The sequence below is a fragment of the Corvus moneduloides genome, chromosome 34, assembly GCF_009650955.1.
Source record: "Corvus moneduloides isolate bCorMon1 chromosome 34, bCorMon1.pri, whole genome shotgun sequence".
Lineage (NCBI taxonomy): Eukaryota > Metazoa > Chordata > Aves > Passeriformes > Corvidae > Corvus > Corvus moneduloides.
In genome coordinates this window covers 400,400-422,911 of record NC_045509.1, presented here as the reverse complement: position 1 = coordinate 422,911, position 22,512 = coordinate 400,400, and the positions used below count along the sequence as shown (strand labels likewise).

Here is a 22,512-nt window from a genome sequence, read left to right as displayed (position 1 = left end):
AGGACAGGGGACACGGGACACGTGTGACAGCTGTGACATGGCACACATCCCCCTCCTCACCGCACAGGAGTGACAGGGGACAGGCGTGACACGTGTGGCACGGAACGTGTCCCTTCACAGGCACCTCTTGCACTGCAGTCGCCTCAAGAGTGGGACGTGGGACAGGTGACGCATGCGGCTCGCAGCCACCTGCTGCACCGCGGCCTGTCCCTCCCTTGTCCCTCCCTGCGTCCCCCGTGTCCCCTCACCTGGGCGCTCAGGGCCTGCACGTCGTGCTCGAAGGCGCGGTGCTGCCTCTCCAGCCCCTCGGCCGCGCGCAGGTCCCGGCCCAGCTCCTCGGGGACCTGCCGGGCCTTGTCCCGGAGCTGCGCCAGCACCTGGCGCGCGTCGCGGCGGAAGCGCTGCAGGTCGTGAGCGGCCGCCAGCTCCTGCGCCCGCGTGGCCACCAGCTCCAGCAGCTCGGCCCAGGCCTCGTTAAGCCCCGCTTGCCACTGGGCCACGGCCGCGCGCTCGGGGTGGCCCCCGGCGATCAGCGCCGCCGCCGCCGCGTTGGCCGCGTCCACCCGCTCCTGGCCCAGCCCGCCCGTGTCCCGGGAGAACTCCCGGAACTTGTCCCGGAGCAGCTGCGGGGACACAGGCCAGGCCGGGGTCAGGGGGCACTGCCGGGGACAGGGACACCCCCGGTGACAGGGGGACACGGGGCCCCCCCAGTGTCAGGATGACCTGGGGACCACCTGGCACTGAGGTGACACGGGGACTCCTCAGTGTCACTGTGCCCGTGCCCCCCGTGTCCCCTCACCGTGACGTGCTCGAAGTCCTGCCCCAGCTCCCGGGACGCCGCCACCACCTCTCGCTCCGAGATCCACTGCTCCAGGTCATCAAGGTCCCGGCGCAGCTGGCACAGCCGGTGGTGGCCCTGCAGGGTGGCCCTGCGCTCCCCGGCCAGGTGACACAGCCCCGCATAGAGACGCTGCACCTGCGCGGCGCGGGCACGGAGCCGCTCGCTGGGCGGGGACAGGGGACAGCGGTGTCACCCCGGGGACATCACCAGTGTCACCCAGGGGACACAGGGACAGCGGTGTCACCCCGGGGACATCATCCGTGTCACCCAGGGGACAGGGGACACTGGTGTCACCCCGGGGACATCACCCGTGTCACCCAGGGGACAGCAGTGTCACCCAGGGGACATCACCAGTGTCACCCAGGGGACAGGGGACAGCGGTGTCACCCTGGGGACATCACCCGTGTCACCCAGGGGACAGCAGTGTCACCCCGGGGACATCACCAGTGTCACCCAGGGGACAGCGATGTCACCCAGGGGACAGCAGTGTCACCCAGGGGACATCACCAGTGTCACCCAGGGGACACAGGGACAGTGGTGTCACCCAGGGGACATCACCCGTGTCACCCAGGGGACATCATCAGGGTCACCCAGGGGACAGGGGTACAGCGATGTCACCCCAGGGACATCACCGGTGTCACCCAGGGGACACAGGGACAGTGGTGTCACCCCGGAAACATCACCGGTGTCACCCAGGGGACAGCAGTGTCACCCCAGGGACATCACCCGTGTCACCCAGGGGACAGGGAACAGTGATGTCACCCAGGGGACAGGGGACAGTGGTGTCACCCCGGGGACAGGGGACAGGAGCGTCAGGGGACACAGGGCCATCAGAGGACAGACAATGCACACGGGCACAGGGGACACAGGGATCTCAGGGGACAGCGAGCACTGGGACAGGGGTGTCACGGGACACAGGGACCATGCCCACGGTGCCGGGGGTGTCCCCAGGCTGTCCCCACCCGTCGGGGTGGCCACTGGCCGCCATGGCCCGGCCCTGCTCGGCCAGCAGCTCCACGGTGCCACCGTAGTCGCGCAGCTCCTGCTCCAGCCCCAGGTGCCGGCTCAGCATGGCCTGGGCGCCCGGCTCGTCCTGGGGACACCGGGGGGCACGGGAGGGGGGTCACAGCCATGTCCCCACCCCCAGAGACCCCCCAGCTCCCCCTGTGACCCCCCCAAACCCCTCCCCACAGCCCCCTTGACCCCCTCAGCAGCTTCCCTGCTCCCCCGGGACCCCCCTGGAACCCCTCCATAGACCCCCCACAGCCCCCCCCGCTCCCCCTGGGAACCCCCAGAGACCCCCAGAGACCCCTCCCAATCCCCCTGGGACCCCCCATAGACCCCCCACAGCCCCCCCTGCTCCCCCTGGGAACCCCCAGAGACCCCCAGAGACCCCTCCCAATCCCCCTGGGACCCCCCATAGACCCCCACAGCCCCCCCTGCTCCCCCTGGGACACCCCAACCCCCCTATAAACCCCTTCCCCCGCCCCACCCCAGCCGAAGCGGGGCCACCCTGCTGTCCCCAGGGGGTGGCCAGGCCCCGTCGCACCTTGGCCTTGTCCTGGGCCAGCATGTGCAGCTCGCGCTCGCCCAGCCAGGCCTCGGCGGCCGCGGCGTCACGCAGGAAGCGCTGGGCGGCCAAGGCGGCCTCGAGGCTCCGCTGCCTCCGCGCCGCCTGCGCCCGCAGCTCCCGCCAGGCCTCCCGCAGCGCCGGGACCCCCCCGGGGACCCCCGAGCCGGGGACCCCCGAGCCGGGGACCCCCCGCTCCAGCAGCTCCGTCACGCGGCGCTCGCGGCCCTGCAGCTCCTTCTGCAGCGTCTGCGGGGGAACGCGGGGGCAGCGGGGTTAGGGGGGGCTTGGGGGGGGGGATTGGGGGTCTGGGGGGTCTAGGAGGGGTCTGTGGGGGAAATGGGAGGTACACGGGGGGTCGGGGGGGGCCACAGAACGTGCCGGGGGTGTCTCTGGGGGGGCAGGGGTGGGCCAGAGAACCTCTGGGGGGGTCAGAGGGAGGGACATCTGTGGGACCCCCCGGGTCGTGGAGCGAGTCCTGGGGGTCCAGGGGGGTCTCTGGGGGTCACAGGGGATAGAGGGGGATGTTTGGAGACCCCCCCCGACCCACCTCGTTCTTCTGGAGCAGCAGCTGCACCGAGGGCAGGTCCTTCCCGTGGTCCGTGGACACGGCCAGGGCCTGGCGCTCCTGCACCCACAGCTGGGGACATGGGGGGACAGCGGGGGGTCACTGGGGGTCACTGGGGGGTCACTGGGGGTCATTGGGGGTCACTGGGGGTCAGGGTCACCAGGGGTCCGGGACACTGTGAGGACAGGGATGGGAGGGGATCAGGGACTGGGGGTCAGGGATTGAGGAGGAGATTTGGGTTGGTGGGGATCAGGGATTTGGGATCGGGAACGCGGGACCAGGGGCCCCAGAGGTCAGTGACAGCCCTGGGGGGGGGTTCCCGGGGGCATCCCCCCACTCACGAGCTCGTCCTCCAGGTCCCTGCGGAACTGGTGCAGCTCCCTGGCGGCCGCGAGGCTCCGGCCGCGCTCCTGCAGCGGCTCCCGCAGCTCCCGGAACTGCTGCTCCAGGTCCCGGACCTGCTCCTGCACCCCCGCGCTCCGGGGGTGCCCCGGGCTGAGCCCCCCGGCCTGCGCCCGCAGAGCCCCCACCTCCTGCTCCCGCAGCGCCGCCTGCGTCTCCAGCAGCTGGGGGGGCGCGGGGGCTCAGCGACCCCCGGGGGATCCCCCAGAATCTGCACCCCAAAATCCCCCCCACCCCAAACCCTGCCTCGCAAATCTGCACCTCCAAACCTGCACCCCAAACCCTGCACCCCACAATCTGCACCCCCAAATCTGCACCCCAAACCCTGCACCCCAAATCTGCACCTCCAAACCTGCACCTCCAAATCTGCACCCCAAACCTGCACCCCCAAACCTGCACCCCAAACCCTGCACCCCAGAATCTGCACCCCCAAATCTGCACCCCAAACCCTGCACCCCAAACCTGCACCCCCAAACCCTGCACCTCCAAATCTGCACCCCAAACCCTGCACCCCCAAACCTGCACCCCAAACCCTGCACCCCAAGCCCTGCACCCCAAGCCTTGCACCCCCAAATCTGCACCCCAAACCTGCACTCCCAAATCCGCACCCCCAAACCTGCACCCCCAAACCTGCACCCCAAACCTGCACCCCCAAACCCTGCACCCCAGAATCTGCACCCCCAAATCTGCACCCCAAACCCTGCACCCCCAAACCTGCACCCCCAAACCCTGCACCTCCAAATCTGCACCTCCAAACCTGCACCTCCAAATCTGCACCCCAAACCCTGCACCCCAGAATCTGCACCCCCAAACCTGCACCCCAAACCCTGCACCCCAAGCCCTGCACCCCAAGCCTTGCACCCCCAAATCTGCACCCCAAACCTGCACCCCCAAACCTGCACCTCCAAATCTGCACCCCAAACCTGCACCCCCAAATCTGCACCCCCAAACCTGCACCCCAAACCCTGCACCCCCAAACCTGCACCCCCAAACCCTGCACCCCAAACCTGCACCCCAAACCCTGCACCCCCAAATCTGCACCCCAAACCTGCACTCCCAAATCTGCACCCCCAAACCTGCACCCCCAAACCTGCACCCCAAACCTGCACCCCCAAACCCTGCACCCCAGAATCTGCACCCCCAAATCTGCACCCCAAACCCTGCACCTCCAAATCTGCACCCCAAACCCTGCACCCCAGAATCTGCACCCCCAAACCTGCACCCCAAACCCTGCACCCCAAGCCTTGCACCCCCAAATCTGCACCCCAAACCTGCACCCCCAAACCTGCACTCCCAAATCCGCACCCCCAAACCTGCACCCCCAAACCTGCACCCCAAACCTGCACCCCAAACCCTGCACCCCAAACCCTGCACCTCCAAATCTGCACCCCAAACCTGCACCCCAAACCTGCACCCCCAAACCTGCACCCCCAAACCTGCACCTCCAAATCTGCACCCCAAACCTGCACCCCCAAATCTGCACCCCCAAACCTGCACCCCAAACCCTGCACCCCCAAACCTGCACCCCCAAACCCTGCACCCCCAAACCTGCACCCCAAACCTGCACCCCCAAACCTGCACCTCCAAATCTGCACCCCAAACCTGCACCCCAAACCTGCACCCCCAAACCTGCACCTCCAAATCTGCACCCCAAACCTGCACCCCAAACCTGCACCCCCAAACCTGCACCTCCAAATCTGCACCCCAAACCTGCACCCCCAAATCTGCACCCCCAAACCTGCACCCCAAACCTGCACCCCAAACCCTGCACCTCCAAATCTGCACCCCCAAACCTGCACCTCCAAATCTGCACCCCAAACCTGCACCCCAAATCTGCACCCCAAACCTGCACCCCAAACCTGCACCCCCAAACCTGCACCCCAAACCCTGCACCCCCAAACCTGCACCCCAAACCTGCACCCCCAAACCTGCACCGCAAACCCACCCCCCCCAACCTGGGGACCCCAAACCCTGCACCCCAAAACTCAAGCATCCCAAACCTGCATCCCAAGCCCACCCCAAAAGCCGTACCCCAACCCTGCCCCTGAGCCCCACACCCCCAACCTTCACCCCAAACCTTCGCCCCCCTCCCCCCGCCCCCCCATTCCCATTCCCATTCCCTGACCCCACCCCTTCCCCGGCGTCCCCCTGACCTGGTGCCGGGTGAGCAGCACCCCGACGCTGGTCAGGTCCTGGCCGCAGTGGCCGGAGCGGAGCTGGGCGCGGACCCCGGCGAGCCACGAGCGGAGTCCGGCGCAGGCCTGGGCGCAGCTCTCGGCGCGCGCGGCTTCGGCCAAACCCCGGCCCTTGGCGGCCGCCGCCGCCTCCACCTGCGCCCACAGCGCCCGCAGCTCCTGCCGGGGCGCGGTCACTTGTCCGGCCAGCGCCGGCCGCGCCCGCGCCAGCTGCTCCCCATCCTGCGGGGGGACACGGGAACGGCGGCACAGAGTTACGGGTTGGGCCCGTGGGACCAGCGAGGTTGGGCTCAAAAAAATCATGGAATTGTTAAGGTTGGACCCAAAAAAATCATGGAATTGTCGCTATCAAGGTTGGGCCCGTGGGGTTGTGGGATCAGAAGATCGGAACCGTGGAATCACCACGGAATTGTTGAAACTGGACCCACGGGATCGTGGAATCGTTGAGGTTGGACCCGTGGAATCGTTGAGGTTGGACCCATGGAACCACCCAGGTCGGATCAAAATCACGGAATTGTTAAGGTTGGACCCGAAAAAATCAGTAAATTGTTGATGTCAAGGTTGGAGCCATGGAATTTTTGAGGTTGGACCCATTTAATTGCGGGATTATTAAGGCTGGGCCCACGGAACCACGGAATCGCTGAGGTTGGACCCGCGGAATTTTGTGACTCAACCCCCCCCTCCCGTATCCCACCTTTTCCAAGGGCCGCCCCCCTCCTGGATCCCCGTTTTCCCCCTGTTTTCCCCCGTTCCCACCTTCTCCAGCGCCTCCAGCCAGCCCCGGTTGGCCGCGAGCTCGGCGGCGAAGGCCTGGTGCTTCTGCCACTTCCCCTGCAGGTCCCGCGTGCCCTCGTAGGACACGTCCCGGGCCACCGGCAGCTTCTCGTTCAGCCACAGCGTCAGCTGGGAACGGGGACGGGGAACCAGAATGGGAACGGGGACAGGGGTGGGGACGGGGATGGGAATGGGAATGGGAATGGGAATGGAAATGGGAATGGGAACGGGAATGGGGACGGGGACGGGAATGGGAATGGGAATGGGAACGGGAATGGGAACGGGGACGGGGAACCAGAATGGGAACGGGGACGGGGGTGGGGACGGGGATGGGAATGGGAATGGGAATGGGAACGGGAATGGGAACGGGGACGGGGAACCAGAATGGGAACGGGGACAGGGGTGGGGACGGGGATGGGAATGGGAATGGGAATGGGAATGGGAACGGGAATGGGGACGGGGATGGGGACGGGGATGGGGACGGGGATGGGGACGGGGAGGGGAACCAGAATGGGAACGGGGACGGGAATGAGAATGGGAACGGGAATGGGAACGGGGACGGGAACGGGGAACCAGAATGGGAACGGGGACGGGGGTGGGGACGGGGATGGGAATGGGAATGGGAATGGGAACGGGAATGGGAACGGGAACAGGGATGGGGACGGGGATGGGAACGGGGACGGGAATTGGAATGGGATGGGGGACACAGGTCAGGACCTCTTCCCACAGTCCCATCCCAGCCCAGTTCTCATCCTCATCTCATCCACATCTTAACCCCATCTCGATCCCTGATCTCAATCCTAATCCCATCCCAGCTCATTGTGTTCTCCTTCCCATCCCATCCCATCCCATCCCATCCCATCCCATCCCATCCCATCCCATCCCGTCCCGATGCCGTCTCACCTCCTGCCCGTCCTGCAGGAACTTCTGCAGCTCCCAGTTATCCCGCAGCCGCCCCAGCAGCTCCTGGGCCGACTCCCGGATCTTCTGGTGCCTGTGCCAGGGCCAAGGCGGGTGAGAGACCCCATTCCCAGGCGACGGCACGGGACTGGGACAAACTGGGACGGGTCTCCCTCACCTGCTCTCCACCGACTCCACCGTCTCCCGCACCTTTTCCGCGTGGACGCCGCCCTCGTCCAGCAGCTTCCGCCCGGTGTCCGTGAGCGCCCGGACGCGCTCGGCGCCGGTGTCCAGCGCGGCCAGGAACTCCTCCAGCCTCCGCACGGCCGCCTCCGCACCCGGCACCGTGCCCGGCATCTCCGTGTGGGCCAGCGTGTGCTCCTGCGGAGCGGGATTGGGACCGGGACCGGGATCGGGACCGGGACGGCACCGGAGCCCCGGGATTCCCCGGAGCGCCCCGGATCCCCCCTCACCTGCTTCCCCAGCGTCCCCTCCACCTGCTTGGCGTCCCGCAGGAACACGTGGAAGGCGACAGCCTGGGCCAGGAGCCGCTGCCGCTTCTCCCACACCCGGCCCAGCTCTTCCCAGTCCGCGTCCAGCGCTTCCAGGCGCTGGAGCAGGGACAGGCTCTGCGGGTCCGTCTGTCCCCGCGTCACCTCCCGGCCGGCGCTGCGGGCGCTCCGGTAATCGGCGCCGTAGTGCGAGATCTCGGTGCGGAGGCTCTCGTGCTGCCGCAGGGAGCCCTCGGCCTCGGCCAGGGACGCGGGGACGTCCTCGGAGCCGGCGGCCGCGCGTGTCCGGGACAGCCAGGCCTGGAGCGCCGCCAGGTCCCGCAGGAAGCCCTGGAGCCGCCGCGCCTGGCCCAGGGACTCCTCGCGGCTCCGGTGGCAGCGGCGCAGCGCGTCCCACTCGGCCTCGAGCCCCGCCAGCCCCTCGCGGATCTCGGGCGCTCGCTCCGGCTGCTCCCCCTGCAGCTTCTCGCCCTCGGCCCGCAGCTCCCGCAGCTTTCCCTGGATGGCGTCCAGGTCGCGCCCCATCCCCGAGAGCTTCCCCTGGAGCGCCGTGATCCCGGCCAGGTCCCGGCCCAGCGCCCGCGTGGCCTCGATCGCCGCCGTCTTCTCCCGCATCCAGCCCCGCGTCTCGTGGCATTCCAGGCGGAAATTCTGGATGTTCAGCGCCGCGGTCAGCGCCGCCTTCTTGCGCTCGCACAGCGCCCGGAACCGCTCCCACCTGGCACGGGCGGGATCGGGGCACGGTGGGACAGAGCCCGGGGAATGCCCGGGGCGTCCCGGCCTGGAGAATCCATCCCTGGAGCATCCCAGCCTGGAGAATCCATCACTGGAGCATCCCAGCCCAGAGAATCCATCCCTGCATCCCTGGAGCATCCCAGCCCAGAAAATCCATCCCTGCATCCCTGGAGCATCCCAGCCTGGAGAATCCATCCCTGCATCCGTGGAGCATCCCCGCCTGGAGCATCCCAGCCCAGAGAATCCATCCCTGCATCCCTGGAGCATCCCAGCCCGGAGCATCCATCCCTGGAGCATCTCAGCCTGGAGAATCCATCCCTGCATCCCTGGAGCATCCCAGCCTGGAGAATCCCAGCCCAGAGAATCCATCCCTGCATCCCTGGAGCATCCCAGCCTGGAGAATCCATCCCTGGAGCATCTCAGCCTGGAGAATCCATCCCTGGAGCATCCCAGCCCAGAGAATCCATCCCAGCCCGGAGCATCCCCGCCTGGAGCATCCCAGCCTGGAGAATCCATCCCTCCCCAGAGCATCCTGGAGTGAACGCCCATCCCTGGAGCATCCCTGACTGCCCGAGGCATCCTCAAAGCTGCCCGGAGAATCCATCCCAGCCCGCAAAACTCCTCCCTTCTCGGATCCACCCCCGATTCCTGCCCGGAATGACCCAGCCGGGCCCGCCCCCACCTGTCCCGGAGCTGCTCCCACGTTTCCCGGGCGCTCTCCCGGTTCCTGTCCCCGGATCCCTGGAGCTCCTGGGTGACGCGGCCCACGGAGGCCACGCGCGCCGCCAGCGCCGCCAGCTCCGGCTCCAGCGTCTCGAACCTGCGGGAGCGCCGGGAATGACCGGGATACCGGGAATACGGGGAATACCGGCAGTACTGGGAGCACTGGGAGTGCTGGGAATGCCGAGCTGGAGCCGGGAATTCAGGGAACAACGGAAACCCCAGCAACACCGTGCCAGAGGTGGGGGTGCCAAAAATCCTGGGAATGCCAGAAATTCCGGGAATCCTGCGCTGGAGGTGGGAATTCAGGGAATACCGGGAGCGCTGGGAATACTGTGATAAGTGTTGGAGGTGGGGATTTTGGGAGCGCTGGGAATACCGGGAATATCTCACGTCAAGGTGAGAATTCAGAGAGCACGGGGAATATTGGGATGTTGGAAGCAAAAATCCTGGGGAAACTGGAACAGCAGGAACACTGGGAACGCTGCGGCAGAGGCAGGAATTCAGGGAACACCGGGAATACCAGGAATAACGGGGCGACCGTGTGTATTGTTGGGAATATTCCCGGGACAGCCGCACTGGGGGAATCCCAGCGGGGCTGACTGACTCCAAGACTTCCCGGGAATAATTCCGGGATTTTTACCGACCCAGCACCGCGGGCACGGGGAACCCCGGGCGCTCACCGCTGCTGCACCACCTCCAGGTCCTCGATCCGCTCGGGAATCTCCATGGAGAGCAGCCACTGCTCCCTCTCGCCCACCCAGAGCGCGCAGGCATCGGCCTCGCTGCGCGCCGCGAACAATCCCAGCGCGTCCCGCAGCTCCAGGCGCCGCAGCTCCGCCCGCGCCTCCAGCTCCCGGTGCCGCCGCTCCAGCTCCGCCAGCCGCTCCGCCAGCCCCGGCACCACGTCGGGAAGGTCGGCGGCATCGGCGGGCAGCGCCTGCTCCCGCAGCGCCGCCAGCGCCGGCCCGCGCCGCCGGATCTCGTCCTGCAGCTCCCGCAGCCGCCGCTCCAGCATCCCCGCGGACCGCTCGTCGTGGCCGAGCTCCGGCCCCGCCACGCGCCGGGCAGCGGCCGCCAGCCAGGCCTCGGCCTCGGCCGCCTCCGCGTCCAGCTGGAACCGGCCCGCGGCCGCACGGAGCCGCCGCTCCCGGGCCCGGGCCAGCGCCGGCAGCGCCGCCCAGAGCGACTCCAGCTCCCGGATCCGGCGGGACACGGCGGCCGCGGGGTCCGGGCAGCCGGGACTGGGCTCCGGACACCCCTCAGGGGGTTCCGCGGACCCGTCGGGGCGATCCGCGGCTCTGGTGGCCGACGGCGAGGGGCCCTCCGTGGATGCGGGGGGGGATTCCACGGGTCCAGCAGCGCGTCCCGAGGATGCGTCCTGGGGTGCCGGGGGTCCCGGGGATTTGGCGGCGGCTCCAGCGGTGGATTCGGCGGGTTTTGCGCTTCCCGCTGATCCAGGGGTGGCTTCCATCGGTCCGGCGCTGGCTCCCGTGGATCCCGCCGGGGATCCCGCGGCTCCGTCGGGGGCTCCCTGCGCCAGCAGCTCCCGGCCCCGCTCCAGCAGCTGCTCCAGCGGCCCCGCGCGTCCCCCCAGCGCCCCTCGGATGGCCTCGAGCTGGCTCAGCATCCGCAGGGCCCCCGGCAGGTCCCGGCCCAGCTCCGGGCAGCGCAGGAGCCGCTCCTGCTCCCGCATCCAGGCCTCCTCCTCGCCCGCGTCCCACAGGAACTTCCAGAGGCGCCGGGAGCGCTCCAGGCGGAGCCGCCGCTGCCCCGACAGCGCCGAGAGCCCCCGGTAGCGCAGCTCCAGAGCCGCCACTCGGGCCCGCAGCTGCTCCGGGGGGCACGGGCGGTACCCTGGGGGGCACGGGTGGGGGTCAGCGGGGTTGGGGGAGGGTCCCAGAGGTCGGGGATCCCAGGGTTTGAAGTCCCAGGGTTCAGAGGTCTCAGTTTTTGGGGCTCCTGAGGGTCTTGAGGTTTGGGGGTCCATTTTGGGCTTCTGGGAGGTGCCGGTTTAGGGGGGCGGTCTCAGGTGTGTGGGGGTCCCGGGATTCCGGTGTCCCTGAGTTGGGGGGCTCCAGGGCATCCCGGGGATCCCAATTTTGGGGGTCGCAGTTTGGGGGGGACACTCACCGCCCCCCTCCCCGAGGAATCTCTCAGCCGCCGCCCCCACACTCCGGACCCTCTCGGCCTGGGCCGCCACGTCCCCCTCGACCAGGGCGTGGATCTGCAGCAGATCGTCCACCTGGCTCAGGTGCTGCCCGAAATCCCGCGACTGCAGCCGCACCTGGGAACCCGGGAGGGGGACACCGGGGGGGTCACCGGGCTGGGAGGGGTCCCACGAGGGGATCCCACCCCCTCCCCCCCGGCCCCCTCCCCACCTCCATCTCCTCCATCCAGCCCATCAGGTGCTCCAGGTCGCGCAGGAGCCGCTGCAGCTCCAGGTGCGCCCGGAGCCGCTCTCTCCGCGCCGCCACCTGCGCCCGCAGCGCCTCCCACAGCGACACCACGTGGTCGCGCCGTGTCGCGATGCCGCCCATGTCGTGATAGCGCTCGGCCTCCAGCTCGGCCGCCACGGCGGTGACGGCGCGCACGCGGCTGCCGTAGGCGGCGATGTCGCTCTCGATGGCCTCGTGCTTGCGCAGCGCGGCCTCGACCCCCCCCAGAGACCCCCCGAAATTGTCCTGGGGGGGGGGGGAGAACCGGGGGGTGAGGGGAGGGGACACCCCGGGCCCCCCCCGACCCCCGGAATTGTCCTTTGGGGGGGGGGAGAAAAGGGGTCAGGAGGTGGGAAAGGGAGGGGACACCCTGGGGGATAAAAGGGGGGGACACCCCAGGGACCCCCGGCATTGTTCTAGGGGGGGGGGAAAGGGGAGGAAAAGTGGGGTGAGGGGGGGTCCCTGGTTGGGGGGGTCCCAGGGGTGCCTGAGCGGGGGGTGCCGGGTGTCACCTGTGCCACCAGGCGCTGGTTGTCCCCCAGCCAGCTCTCCCTGAGGGCGGCCTTGCGGTGGAACCGCGCCGCCAGCTGCTCCAGGTGCTGCTGCCGGAGCAGCTCCGAGCGCAGCGCCAGCTCCCGGCCGTGCTCCGCCTTCTCCAGCCGCTCCCACGCCTGCGGGACACCGGCGTCACCCGGGCCACCTGGCACACCTGGCACCTGTGGCACCTCCCACGTCCCTGTGTCCTCCCCATCCCCTGGCCCTGGCCCCCTGTTGACGTCGATGCTGTGTCCCCCCTGTCCCTGTCACCCCTGTCCCTGTCACCCCCATCCCTGTCACCCCCATCCCTGTCCCCCCTGTCCCTGTCCCCCCTGTCTCTGTCACCCCTGGCCCTGTCACCCCCTGTCCCTGTCACCCCCACCCCGTCACCCCATCCCTGTCCCCCCGTTCCTGTCACCCCCATCACCCCCATCCCCGTCACCCCATCCTGTCACCCCGTCCCTGTCCCCCCCATCCCCGTCACCCCCATCCCTGTCACCCCATCCCTGCCACCCCATCCCCATCACCCCATCCCCGTCACCCCCATCACCCCCCATCCCTGTCACCCCATCCCCGTCACCCCATCCCCGTCACCCCGTCCCTGTCCCCCCTGTCCCCGTCACCCTGTTGATGTCGGCGCTGTGCGTCCCCTCCCGGGGCACGAACTGTCGCTGGTTGTTGGCGCGGAGGCGGCTCCGGAGCGAGAACAGCAGCACCTCCAGGGACCCCTTATCCTCAAACCTGCAACGGGAGACCCCAAAATCCACCGGGGGACCTCAAAATCCACCCTGAGACCCCGGGGATGCTCCAAAACCCACTGGGGGGGGATCCCAAACCCCTTGGGGCGATCCCAAAATCCCATTTGGGGCCCTCCAAACCCCCTCCTGGAGACCCCAAACCCCGCTAGGGAGCCCCCCAGCCCCATCTGGGGCCGCCCAGGGCCGGGGGTCTCACCGGGGCGGTTTCTCGGTGGTGCGGTAGGCGCTGAAGGCCTGGAGCTGCCCCTGCAGGCCGGGGATGCCGCGGGGCAGGCGCCGATCCGTGAGCAGCAGCAGCGAGCGCTGGATCCAGCCCAGCAGCTCGGCCGCCTGCGCCTCGTAGCGCCCGGCCAGGCCCTCGGCCTCGCGCGCCGCCTCCAGCACCTGCGGACGGGCTCTGCGTGTCCAGCTGTCCGGCCTCGCAGCCGGCTGGGCGTCCGTCCGTGCTCACACCCGGCCATCCGTCCGGCCATCCCTTGTCCATCCATCCGTCCGTCCGTCCGTCTGTCCATCCATCCATCTGTCCATCCATCCATCCATCCATTCCTCCATCCATCCGTCCGTCCATCCATCCATCCGTCCATCCATTCCTCCATCCATCCGTCCATCCGTCCGTCCATCCATCCGTCCATCCATCCATCCATCCGTCCATCCGTCCGTCCATCCATCCATCCATCCGTCCATCCATTCCTCCATCCATCCGTCCATCCGTCCGTCCATCCATCCGTCCATCCATCCATCCATCCATCCATCCGTCCGTCCGTCCATCCATCCATCCATCCCTCCATCCATCCGTCCATCCGTCCGTCCATCCATCCGTCTGTCCATCCATCCATCCGTCTGTCCATCCATCCATTCCTCCATCCATCCGTCCATCCATCACTGTCCATCTGTCCATCCGTCCATCTGTCCATCCATCACTGTCCATCTGTCCATCTATCCATCTGTCCATCCATCCATCCGTCCATCCATCCCTCCATCCATCCGTCCATCCATCCCTCCATCCATCCCTCCATCCATCCCTCCATCCATCCCTCCATCCATCCATCCATCCATCCGTCCATCCATCCCTCCATCCATCCATTCCTCCATCCCTCCATCCATCCATCCCTCCATCCGTCCGTCCATCCATCCCCTTGTCTGTCCATCCATCCACCCCCCGTCCACCTGTCCATCCATCCCATCTGATCCATCCATTCCATCTGTCCATCCACCCCTTTGTCTGTCCATCTGTCCATCCGTCCATCCCCATGCCCCTCTGTCCATTTATCCCCCTGTCCATCCACTCCCCTCCCTCTCCATCCCTCCCCCATCAATCCATCCCTCCGGCCGTCCCTCCCTCTGTCCGTCTGTCCATCCCCCCCTCTGTCCATCCCCCATCCCCCCCTCTGTCCATCCCCCGTCTGTCCCTCCATCCCCCTCCCCCCATCCTGATTCCCCCCCGCCCATTCCCGCGGATTCTGTCCAGTCCCCACCCCCCAGCACCATCTGTCCATCGTCCGGCCGGCCAAGGACCGTCCATCTGTCCATCTGTCCACCCCTTCCTCCTCCTGTTCCCTTTCCAGCCACCCGTCCCTGTGTCCATCCCTGTGTTCCCCTGTCCCACGTCCATCCCCCCGTGTCCATCTGTCCACCCCGTGTCCATCCCGGACCTTCCCGACGCGTTTTCCCTCCACCGCCAGCGCCTTCATCCTGGAGAAGTGGTGGTACAGGGCGGCCACGTAGGTCAGCACTGACCGCTCGTCCGGCTGCTCCACGGCCACATCTGGGGGCCACGGGGGGGTCAGACCCCAACCCCCCCCTCAGGGACCCCAAATTCCCCCCCCCCCCCCAGGAGCTCCACCCCCCTGACCCCTCGTGGCCCCCCAGCGCTGACCGCTCATCTGGGGGGTTATGGGGGGGTCAGACCCCCTTGAGGACCCCCAGTTCCCCCCCCGGGCCCCTCCCGGACCCCCCCAGCCCCTCACCCTCAGGGTCCAGCAGCCGAGTGACCCCCAGCTCCCGCTCGGCCACGGCGAAGGCGCTTTGCAGGTTGTGGAGGGCGTTGGCTCCGCGCAGCGACGCCACGTCCAGCAGCTCCGGCCTGGGGGCGAGCGGACCCCTGACCACTGACCACTGACCACTGACCCAGAGCCACTGACCACTGACCACTGACCCCACAGCGACCCCACGTCCAGCAGCTCCGGCCTGGGGGTGAGCAGACCCCTGACCCCTGACCACTGACCCAGAGCCACTGACCACTGACCCAGAGCCACTGACCACTGACCCCTGACCACTGACCCAGAGCCACTGACCACTGACCACTGACCCAGAGCCACTGACCACTGACCACTGACCCACAGACCCCACAGCGACCCCACGTCCAGCAGCTCCGGCCTGGGGGTGAGCGGACCCCTGACCACTGACCACTGACCCAGAGCCACTGACCACTGACCCCTGACCACTGACCCAGAGCCACTGAGCCCACAGCGACCCCACGTCCAGCAGCTCCGGCCTGGGGGCGAGCGGACCCCTGACCACTGACCCAGAGCCACTGACCACTGATCCAGAGCCACTGACCCCACAGTGACCCCACGTCCAGCAGCTCCAGCCTGGGGGTGAGCGGACCCCTGACCACTGACCCAGAGTCACTGACCACTGACCACTGACCACTGACTCCAAGCCACTGACCCCACAGTGACCCCACGTCCAGCAGCTCCGGCCTGGGGGCGAGCGGACCCCTGACCACTGACCCAGAGCCACTGACCCCACAGTGACCCCACGTCCAGCAGCTCCGGCCTGGGGGTGAGCGGACCCCTGACCACTGACCCAGAGCCACTGACCACTGACCACTGACCCAGAGCCACTGAGCCCACAGGGACTCCATGTCCAGCAGCTCTGGCCTGGGGGTGAGCGGACCCCTGACCACTGACCACTGATCACTGACCCAGAGCCACTGACCACTGACCCCTGACCACTGACCACTGACCCAGAGCCACTGACCACTGACCCAGAGCTACTGACCCCTGACCCCTGACTACTGGCCACTGACCACTGACCCAGAGCCACTGGCCACTGACCCACAGAGACCCCACGTCCAGCAGCTCTGGCCTGGGGGCGAGCGGACCCCTGACCACTGACCACTGACCCAGAGCCACTGACCCCTGACCACTGATCCTGACCCACAGACCCCACAGGGACCCCACATCCAGCAGCTCCAGCCTGGGGCATGGCCGGACCCCTGACCCACATCGGACCCCAGACCCCTGACCCATAACCCCACAACCCCATCACCCCCCGCCCCCCATCAGGACCCCTGCTCCCCCCGGGACCCCCGCCCCCCGGCAGCCCCGCCCCACAGCGGGACCCCCGACCCCGGCAGCCCTGCCCCCCCCGGGACCCCCGCCCCCCCCGGGACCCCTGCCCGCACCGGTGCCGGTGGATGAGCGCGCAGAAGGCCAGCCCGTCCCGCCAGCTCGTGGTGAAGTTCTGCACGTTCACATTGGGGTACCTGGGGGGGGCCGAGGGGGGGTCAGAGACCCCCCGAGACCCCCTGGGAACCTCCAGGACCCCCCCAGGACCCCGCAGGTCCCTCCCGAGTCCCCTCAGAGCCCCCCCAAAGCCCCATAGAGCCCCCAGGATCCTCCCAGCAGCCACATCAAGACCACCCGGCCTCCCCTGGGACCCTCCCCTGGACCCCCCGGACCCCCCCAGACCCCCCCGGACCCCCCAGGCCCCCCTCACCCCGCGGTTTTCATCTGGCACCAGGCCAGCAGCGCGTCCTTGGCCGATTTCCGCTCCCGCGTGTCCCCGGTCTCCACGCTGATGTCCTGGATCTGGGGGGGAGGGTCCCCAAAAAACGGGGTCAGGGACCCCCAAAGCAGCTCTGGGACCCTCATGGTGGGGTCAGGACCACCCAAAAGTGGGTGCAAGACCCCCCCCCCTCCCACCCCAAAGGACCCTATGGAAGGTCCGGGGACCTCCGTGACAGAATTGAGACCGTGGGGCGGGTCCGGGACCCCCCTAAATGACCACAGTGACCCCTGGAGTGGATCCAGGACCCCCTAAATGACCACAGTGACCCCTGGGGTGGATCCAGGACCCCCTAAATGACCACAGTGACCCTTGGGGCAGATCCAGGACCCCCTAAATGACCACAGTGACCCCTGGGGTGGATCCAGGACTCCCCTAAATGACCACAGTGACCCTTGGGGCAGATCCAGGACCCCCTAAATGACCACAGTGACCCCTGGGGCGAGTCCAGGAGCCCCTAAATGACCACAGTGACCCTTGGGGCAGATCCAGGACCCCCTAAATGACCACAGTGACTCCGGGGGCGGATCCGGGCCGTGCCCCCCGCCCCATTTCACGCCCGCCGGGGGTCCCGGGGGCCACCTGGAAGCGCAGGATGATGGTCCAGACCAGGCCGAGGGTCAGCCGGGGGTTGCCGTCCACGATGTCGTGGGAGCCGACGTTCTCCAGGTGCACGCGCTGCTCCCGCAGGAAGCGCAGCGCCTTCTCCACGTTCTCCAGGCAGTGGATCCGCATCCGGCCCCGCGTGGGGCGCGGCTGGGGAGGGGGCGCGGTCAGGGACCCCCCCCGGGCAGGGCAGGGGGAGATGGGGGGCGGGGAGTGCGGGAAAGGGGGGCTGGGAGGGGTTGGGGGGCACAGGAAGGGGGTTTGGGGGGGGTTTGGGGGGCACAGGAAGGGGGTTTGGGGGCACAGGAAGGGGGTCGGGGGGGTTTGGGGGCACAGGAAGGGTGTTTGGGGGGGTTTGGGGGCACAGGAAGGGGGTTTGGGGGGGTTTGGGGGCACAGGAAGGGGGTTTGGGGGGGTTGGGGCACAGGAAGGGGGTTTGGGGGGGGTTTGGGGGCACAGGAAGGGGGTTTGGGGGGGGTTTGGGGGCACAGGAAGGGGGTTTGGGGGGGCTTGGGGGCACAGGAAGGGGGTTTGGGGGGATTTGGGGGCACAGGAAGGAGGGTTTGGGGGGTTTGGGGGCATAGAAAGGGGGTTTGGGGGGGTTTGGGGGGGTTGGGGGATTTGGGGGGCACAGGAAGGGGGTTTGGGGGGATTTGGGGGCACAGGAAGGAGGGTTTGGGGGGATTTGGGGGGCACAGGAAGGGGGTTTGGGGGGGTTTGGGGGGCACAGGAAGGGGGTTTGGGGGGGTTTGGGGGGCACAGGAAGGGGGTTTGGGGGGGTTTGGGGGGCACAGGAAGGGGGTTGGGGGGGTTGGGGGCACAGGAAGGGGGTTTGGGGGGGTTTGGGGGCATAGAAAGGGGGTCTGGGGGGATTTGAGGGGCACAGGAAGGGAGTCTGGGGGGGTTTGGGGGGCACAGGAAGGGAGTCTGGGGGGGTTTGGGGGGCATAGAAAGGGGGTTTGGGGGGGTTGGGGGATTTGGGGGACACAGGAAGGGGGTTTGGGGCACAGGAAGGGGGTTTGGGGGGTGTGGGGGGGTTTGGGGGCACAGGAAGGAGGGTTTGGAGGGGGCAGAGGGAGTGGGGGTCACGGAAAGGGGGGGTCTGGGGGGTTTGGGGGGGTGGGGGTCACGGAAAGGGGGGGTCTGGGGGGTTTGGGGGGTCACAGAGGGGGCGGCGGGCACAGGAAGGGGGGGGTTGGTGGGTCTGGGGGGGGCAGAAATTGGGGTTTGGGGGGGCCCGCAGGGGGCTGGGGGGTCCCCATTGGGGAGGTGCCGCCGATTTTGGGGAGGGGTCGCATTCACCAGGAGCCCCCTCCCCTCCCTCCGAGAGCATCCGGGAGGGGGGGGGGTCCCTATTTGGGGGTCCCCATTTGGGGGTCCCCACAGGGACCTCCTCATTTTGGGGAGGGATCCCGTTGAGGGGAGGGGGCTGGGGGGTGCCGCCGATTTTGGGGAGGGGTCGCACTCACCAGGGTCTCCCCCGAGAGCCCCTCGAGCAGCCGCAGCAGCAGCCGCCCGTCCCTCAGGTCGCTGTAAAGGTCGCCCAGGTGCGACCCCCCCGCCAGGTGCGAGTTCACCCACTTGGTGAAGGTTTTCTTCTGCACGGCCTCGCGCTCGTCTGGGGGGGGGCCCGGGGGGGTCAGGGACCCCCAAAACCCCCCCAAAACCCCCCTTAAAACCCCCCCAAACCCCCTCCAGACCACCCGAATCCCACCCAAAATCCCCAAATCCCACCCAAAACCCCCAAATCCCACCCAAACTCCTCCTCCCCCTCCCCACATCCCCCATTTGCAGACCCTCGTCCTCATCCGGGGGGGGTCAGAGACCCCCAAAACCCCCCCCAAAATCCCCCCTAAAACCCCCCCAGACCCCCCCAATCCCATCCAAAATCCCCAAATCCCACCCAAAAACCCCAAATCCCACCCCACATCCCCCATTTGCACATCCTCGTCCTCATCCGGGGGGCGTCAGGGACCCCCAAAACCCCCCCAAAACCCCCCCCAAAACTCTCCCAAATCCCTCCAGACCACCCAAATCCCCCCAAAAAACCCCAAATCCCACCCAAACCCCTCCCCCTCCCCACATCCCCCATTTGCAGACCCTCGTCCTCATCCGGGGGGCGTCAGGGACCCCCAAAACCCCCCCAAAACCCTCCCAGACCCCCCCCAATCCCATCCAAAATCCCCAAATCCCCCCCAAAAACCCCAAATCCCACCCCACATCCCCCATTTGCACATCCTCGTTCTCATCCGGGGGGGCGTCAGGGACCCCCAAAACCCCCCCAAAACTCCCCCAGATCCCTCCAGACCACCCAAATCCCCCCCAAAAACCCCAAATCCCACCCAAACCCCTCCTCCCCCTCCCCACATCCCCCATTTGCACATTCTCGTTCTCATCCGGGGGGGGTCAGGGACCCCCAAAACCCCCCCCAGAGCCCCCCCCCAAGGGTCGGAGCCCCCCGAGGGGGGTCCGGGGGGGAGGGGGGGATCCCCCCGCGCCAGCCGGCGCTGGATTAACGCTAAGAGGATTTGGGGGGGGGTCCTGGGGGGGGGTTGGAGGAGTTTTGGGGGGGGGGGTGGAGGCGATTGGAGTGGTCGGGGGGTTGTCCTGGGGGGGGGTTGGGGCGATTGAGGGGTTTTGGGGGGAATTTTGGGGGAGTTCCCCCCATTTTTGCACTCATTTTGGGGGGGGTATGTCCCCATTTTTGGGGGGGTTCCCCATTTTTTGGGGGGTGTCCCCGTTTTTTCAGGGAGCGCTCCCAGACTTTGGGGTTCCCCCATCCCCATTTTCGGGGTCTCCCCGTATTTTTTGGGGGGTTTCCTCCTCTTTTCTGCCCTTCTCCGTGTGGTTTTTTGGGGGTTTTTCCCCCCCACCCCATTTTTGTGCCGTCCCCTCACATTTTTGGGGGGGATTTCCCCCATTTTTGGGATCCGTTTCCCCGTTTTGCCCATTTCTCGCGATCCTCGCACATTTCTGATGCCGTTCCCATCATTTTCTGGGTCCTTTCCCCCATTTTTTGGGGCTCTTTCCCCCATTTTTGACACTTTTCCATCACTTCCTTTGGTTTTTTGCCCCATTTCTTTGGCCCTCCTCAAAATGCCAGGGCTCCCTATTCCCATTTCTCGGCGTCCTCCTTATTTTTGGTGCATTTCTCCCCCTTTTCTGGGTTTCTCCTCCCATTTTTGAACCTTTCTCCCCATTCTTTCTGTGGTTTCTGCCTTTTTCTTCGGGTTTCCCCCCATTTTTTGCACTTTTCCCCTGATTTTTGGGCTTTTACCCCAATTTGTATTTTCTTCACACTTCTTGCACTTTTCCCCCCAAATTTTCCGCTTCCCCCCTATTTTTTCCACTTTCCCCTCCACATTTTGGACTTCCCGTTTTTTTTTCATTTTCCCCCCGTTTTTTTCACTTTTCCCCCCGTTTTTTCCACTTCCCCCCCCCGTTTCCTCCACTTCTCCCCAATTTTCGGGGGTTTTACCCCCTTTTTTTCCCCATTCCCCCCCATTTTTCCACTTCCCCCCCGGAATTTTTCCTCTCCCCCCTCCCATTTCTGCCTTTTCCCCCCTCATTTTTATGCTTTTTCCTCCACTTTTCTGCTCATTTTTCCCCCCCGTTTCTGCCCTTTTCCCCCATTTTCGGGGTCCCCTTCCCCACCCCCCAGCCCATTTTTGGGGTGCCCCCTCCCCTCCCCCCCGTACCTGCCAGAGCTTTGATCCGGGAGCGCTCGAAGCTCCGGGCGGAGCCTTCGTCCTCCTCCTCCTCCTCCTCCTCCTCCTCCTCCTCCTCCTCGGGCCCCCCCGCGCCCCCCTCCCCCTCCCAGCGGGGGTCGCTGAACCTCGGCAGCTCCAGGGGGTCGTAGGGGGGGGGGGACAACATGGTGGCCTTCGGGGACCCCCAAAATTAGGGGGAGGGGCGGCTCTGGGGGTGCTCAGGGGGGAGCTGGAAAAGGGGGGGGAGGGGGAGGTTTGGTCACTTTTGGGGGGGGGCACAGAGGGGGTGACCTCCCCCCCCCTCCCCTCCAGCAAAGTGACCCGCGGGGAAGGAGGGGTTAATGAGGGGGGGGGCCCCTAAATGATGGGGGACCCCCCCCCCCGCGAAATTGAGAGAGACCCCTCCCGAAATTGATAAAGAACTCTGCAAATTAACAGAGACCCCCTCCCCAATTAACAGGGACCCCCCCAATTAACAGGGACCCTCCCCAAATTAATAGAGACCCCCCCAAACCCTTTAACAAACTTCACCTCCAGTAAAGACCCTCCCCCCAAATTAAACCGAGACCCCCCCAAACCAGCAGAGACCCCCCCCCCAAATTCCCCCCTCCTCTTCAAGGACTTCCGAGCCCCCCCCCCAGATCCTTCAAATCCCCCCTGACCCCCCCCCAGGGACCCCCCAAATCCTCTGCGGGACCCCCAGAACTCCTCCAAGACCCCCCATCTTCCCTAAAGCCCCCCCCCCAAAACTCTCCGGGTCACCCTGAGCCCCCCCAAATCCTCTCTAACGACCCCCGAGCCCCCCCAAATCCACTCCGGGACCCCCAAAACTCCTCCAAGTCCCCCCCCCCCCCTCCCCATCACTGGCGCTCCCTCCCCAAAACTCTCCGGGTCACCCTGAGCGCCCTCAAATCCTCTCTAACAAACCCTGAGCGCCCCAAATTCCTCCCGGGGACCCCCGAAACTCCTCCAAGCCCCCCCCCCCGCCTCCCCAGAGCCCCCCCAGAGCCCCCCGCTCCCCCCCCGCTCCCCCCCCGTTAATGCTCTTAACGGGGATCAGCGCCCGCAGCGCGGGGGGGCCCGGGGGGGGCCGGCGGACACAAACACGCCGATTTGGGGGGGGGGGGGTCCCCAAAACCCCCTCAGGGACAGCGTTGGAGGGAGGGGGGGCCCGTCCGGGGATGCGGAGCCGCTGCCGCAGTGCCCGGGGGGGGGGGGGGGGGGGGGGACAAAGGGGCGCGGGGGGATCTGAGGGGCCGGGGGATTGCGGGACCCCGGGCGGCGGGGGGGGGGTGGTTCTGAGGGTGGTTTTGGGGTGTTTTGGGGGGGTCTCCCCTCAGTTGAGCCCCCCTCCCCCCTCAGGTGTGACCCCCCCACCCCCCCCCCTTACCTGCGCTGCGGCCGCGGCGCGCGCTGAGACCGCGGCAGCTCATCACACCCGGGGGGGCGGGGCC

General features: G+C 67.3%; 1 protein-coding gene across 2 annotated transcripts; it reads right to left on the bottom strand.

The window, feature by feature from the left end:
* Nucleotides 1-139: 139 nt before the first annotated feature.
* Nucleotides 140-22,508, bottom strand: LOC116437226 (spectrin beta chain, non-erythrocytic 1-like). Of its 2 annotated transcripts, none has more exons than XM_032094826.1 (26): nucleotides 22,449-22,508; nucleotides 21,047-21,287; nucleotides 18,818-18,966; nucleotides 17,325-17,504; nucleotides 16,674-16,765; nucleotides 16,360-16,440; nucleotides 14,918-15,033; nucleotides 14,603-14,715; nucleotides 13,147-13,334; nucleotides 12,816-12,933; nucleotides 12,168-12,326; nucleotides 11,599-11,901; nucleotides 11,351-11,504; nucleotides 9,901-11,074; nucleotides 9,180-9,317; nucleotides 7,724-8,480; nucleotides 7,429-7,631; nucleotides 7,254-7,344; nucleotides 6,333-6,479; nucleotides 5,535-5,798; nucleotides 3,321-3,545; nucleotides 2,962-3,051; nucleotides 2,391-2,660; nucleotides 1,804-1,934; nucleotides 800-1,004; nucleotides 140-623 (listed from the first exon to the last, which is right to left on the bottom strand). In XM_032094826.1, the coding sequence occupies exons 2-26, from the start codon at nucleotides 21,222-21,224 to the stop codon at nucleotides 144-146; spliced, it is 6,006 nt and encodes a 2,001-aa protein (XP_031950717.1). In that variant the 5' UTR covers nucleotides 21,225-21,287; nucleotides 22,449-22,508; the 3' UTR covers nucleotides 140-143. The 2 variants fall into 2 exon arrangements, with proteins under 2 accessions (XP_031950717.1, XP_031950718.1); XM_032094827.1 differs by having other exon boundaries at nucleotides 17,325-17,498.
* Between the last annotated feature and the right edge of the window lie 4 nt (nucleotides 22,509-22,512).

What these genes read in the sequence shown, in the direction of transcription:
- LOC116437226 (XM_032094826.1), bottom strand. Translation starts at nt 21,224, where the DNA reads ATGTTGTCCCCCCCCCCCTACGACCCCCTGGAGCTGCCGAGGTTCAGC. An exon ending in GGCTCTCGGGGGAGACCCTG is followed by an intron (nt 17,505 to 18,817) that starts GTGAGTGCGACC and finishes ACCGCGCCCCCT; the next exon opens with CCCCAGCCGCGCCCCACGCG. An exon ending in TGGCCCAGGACAAGGCCAAG is followed by an intron (nt 1,935 to 2,390) that starts GTGCGACGGGGC and finishes CGGTGTCCCCAG; the next exon opens with GACGAGCCGGGCGCCCAGGC.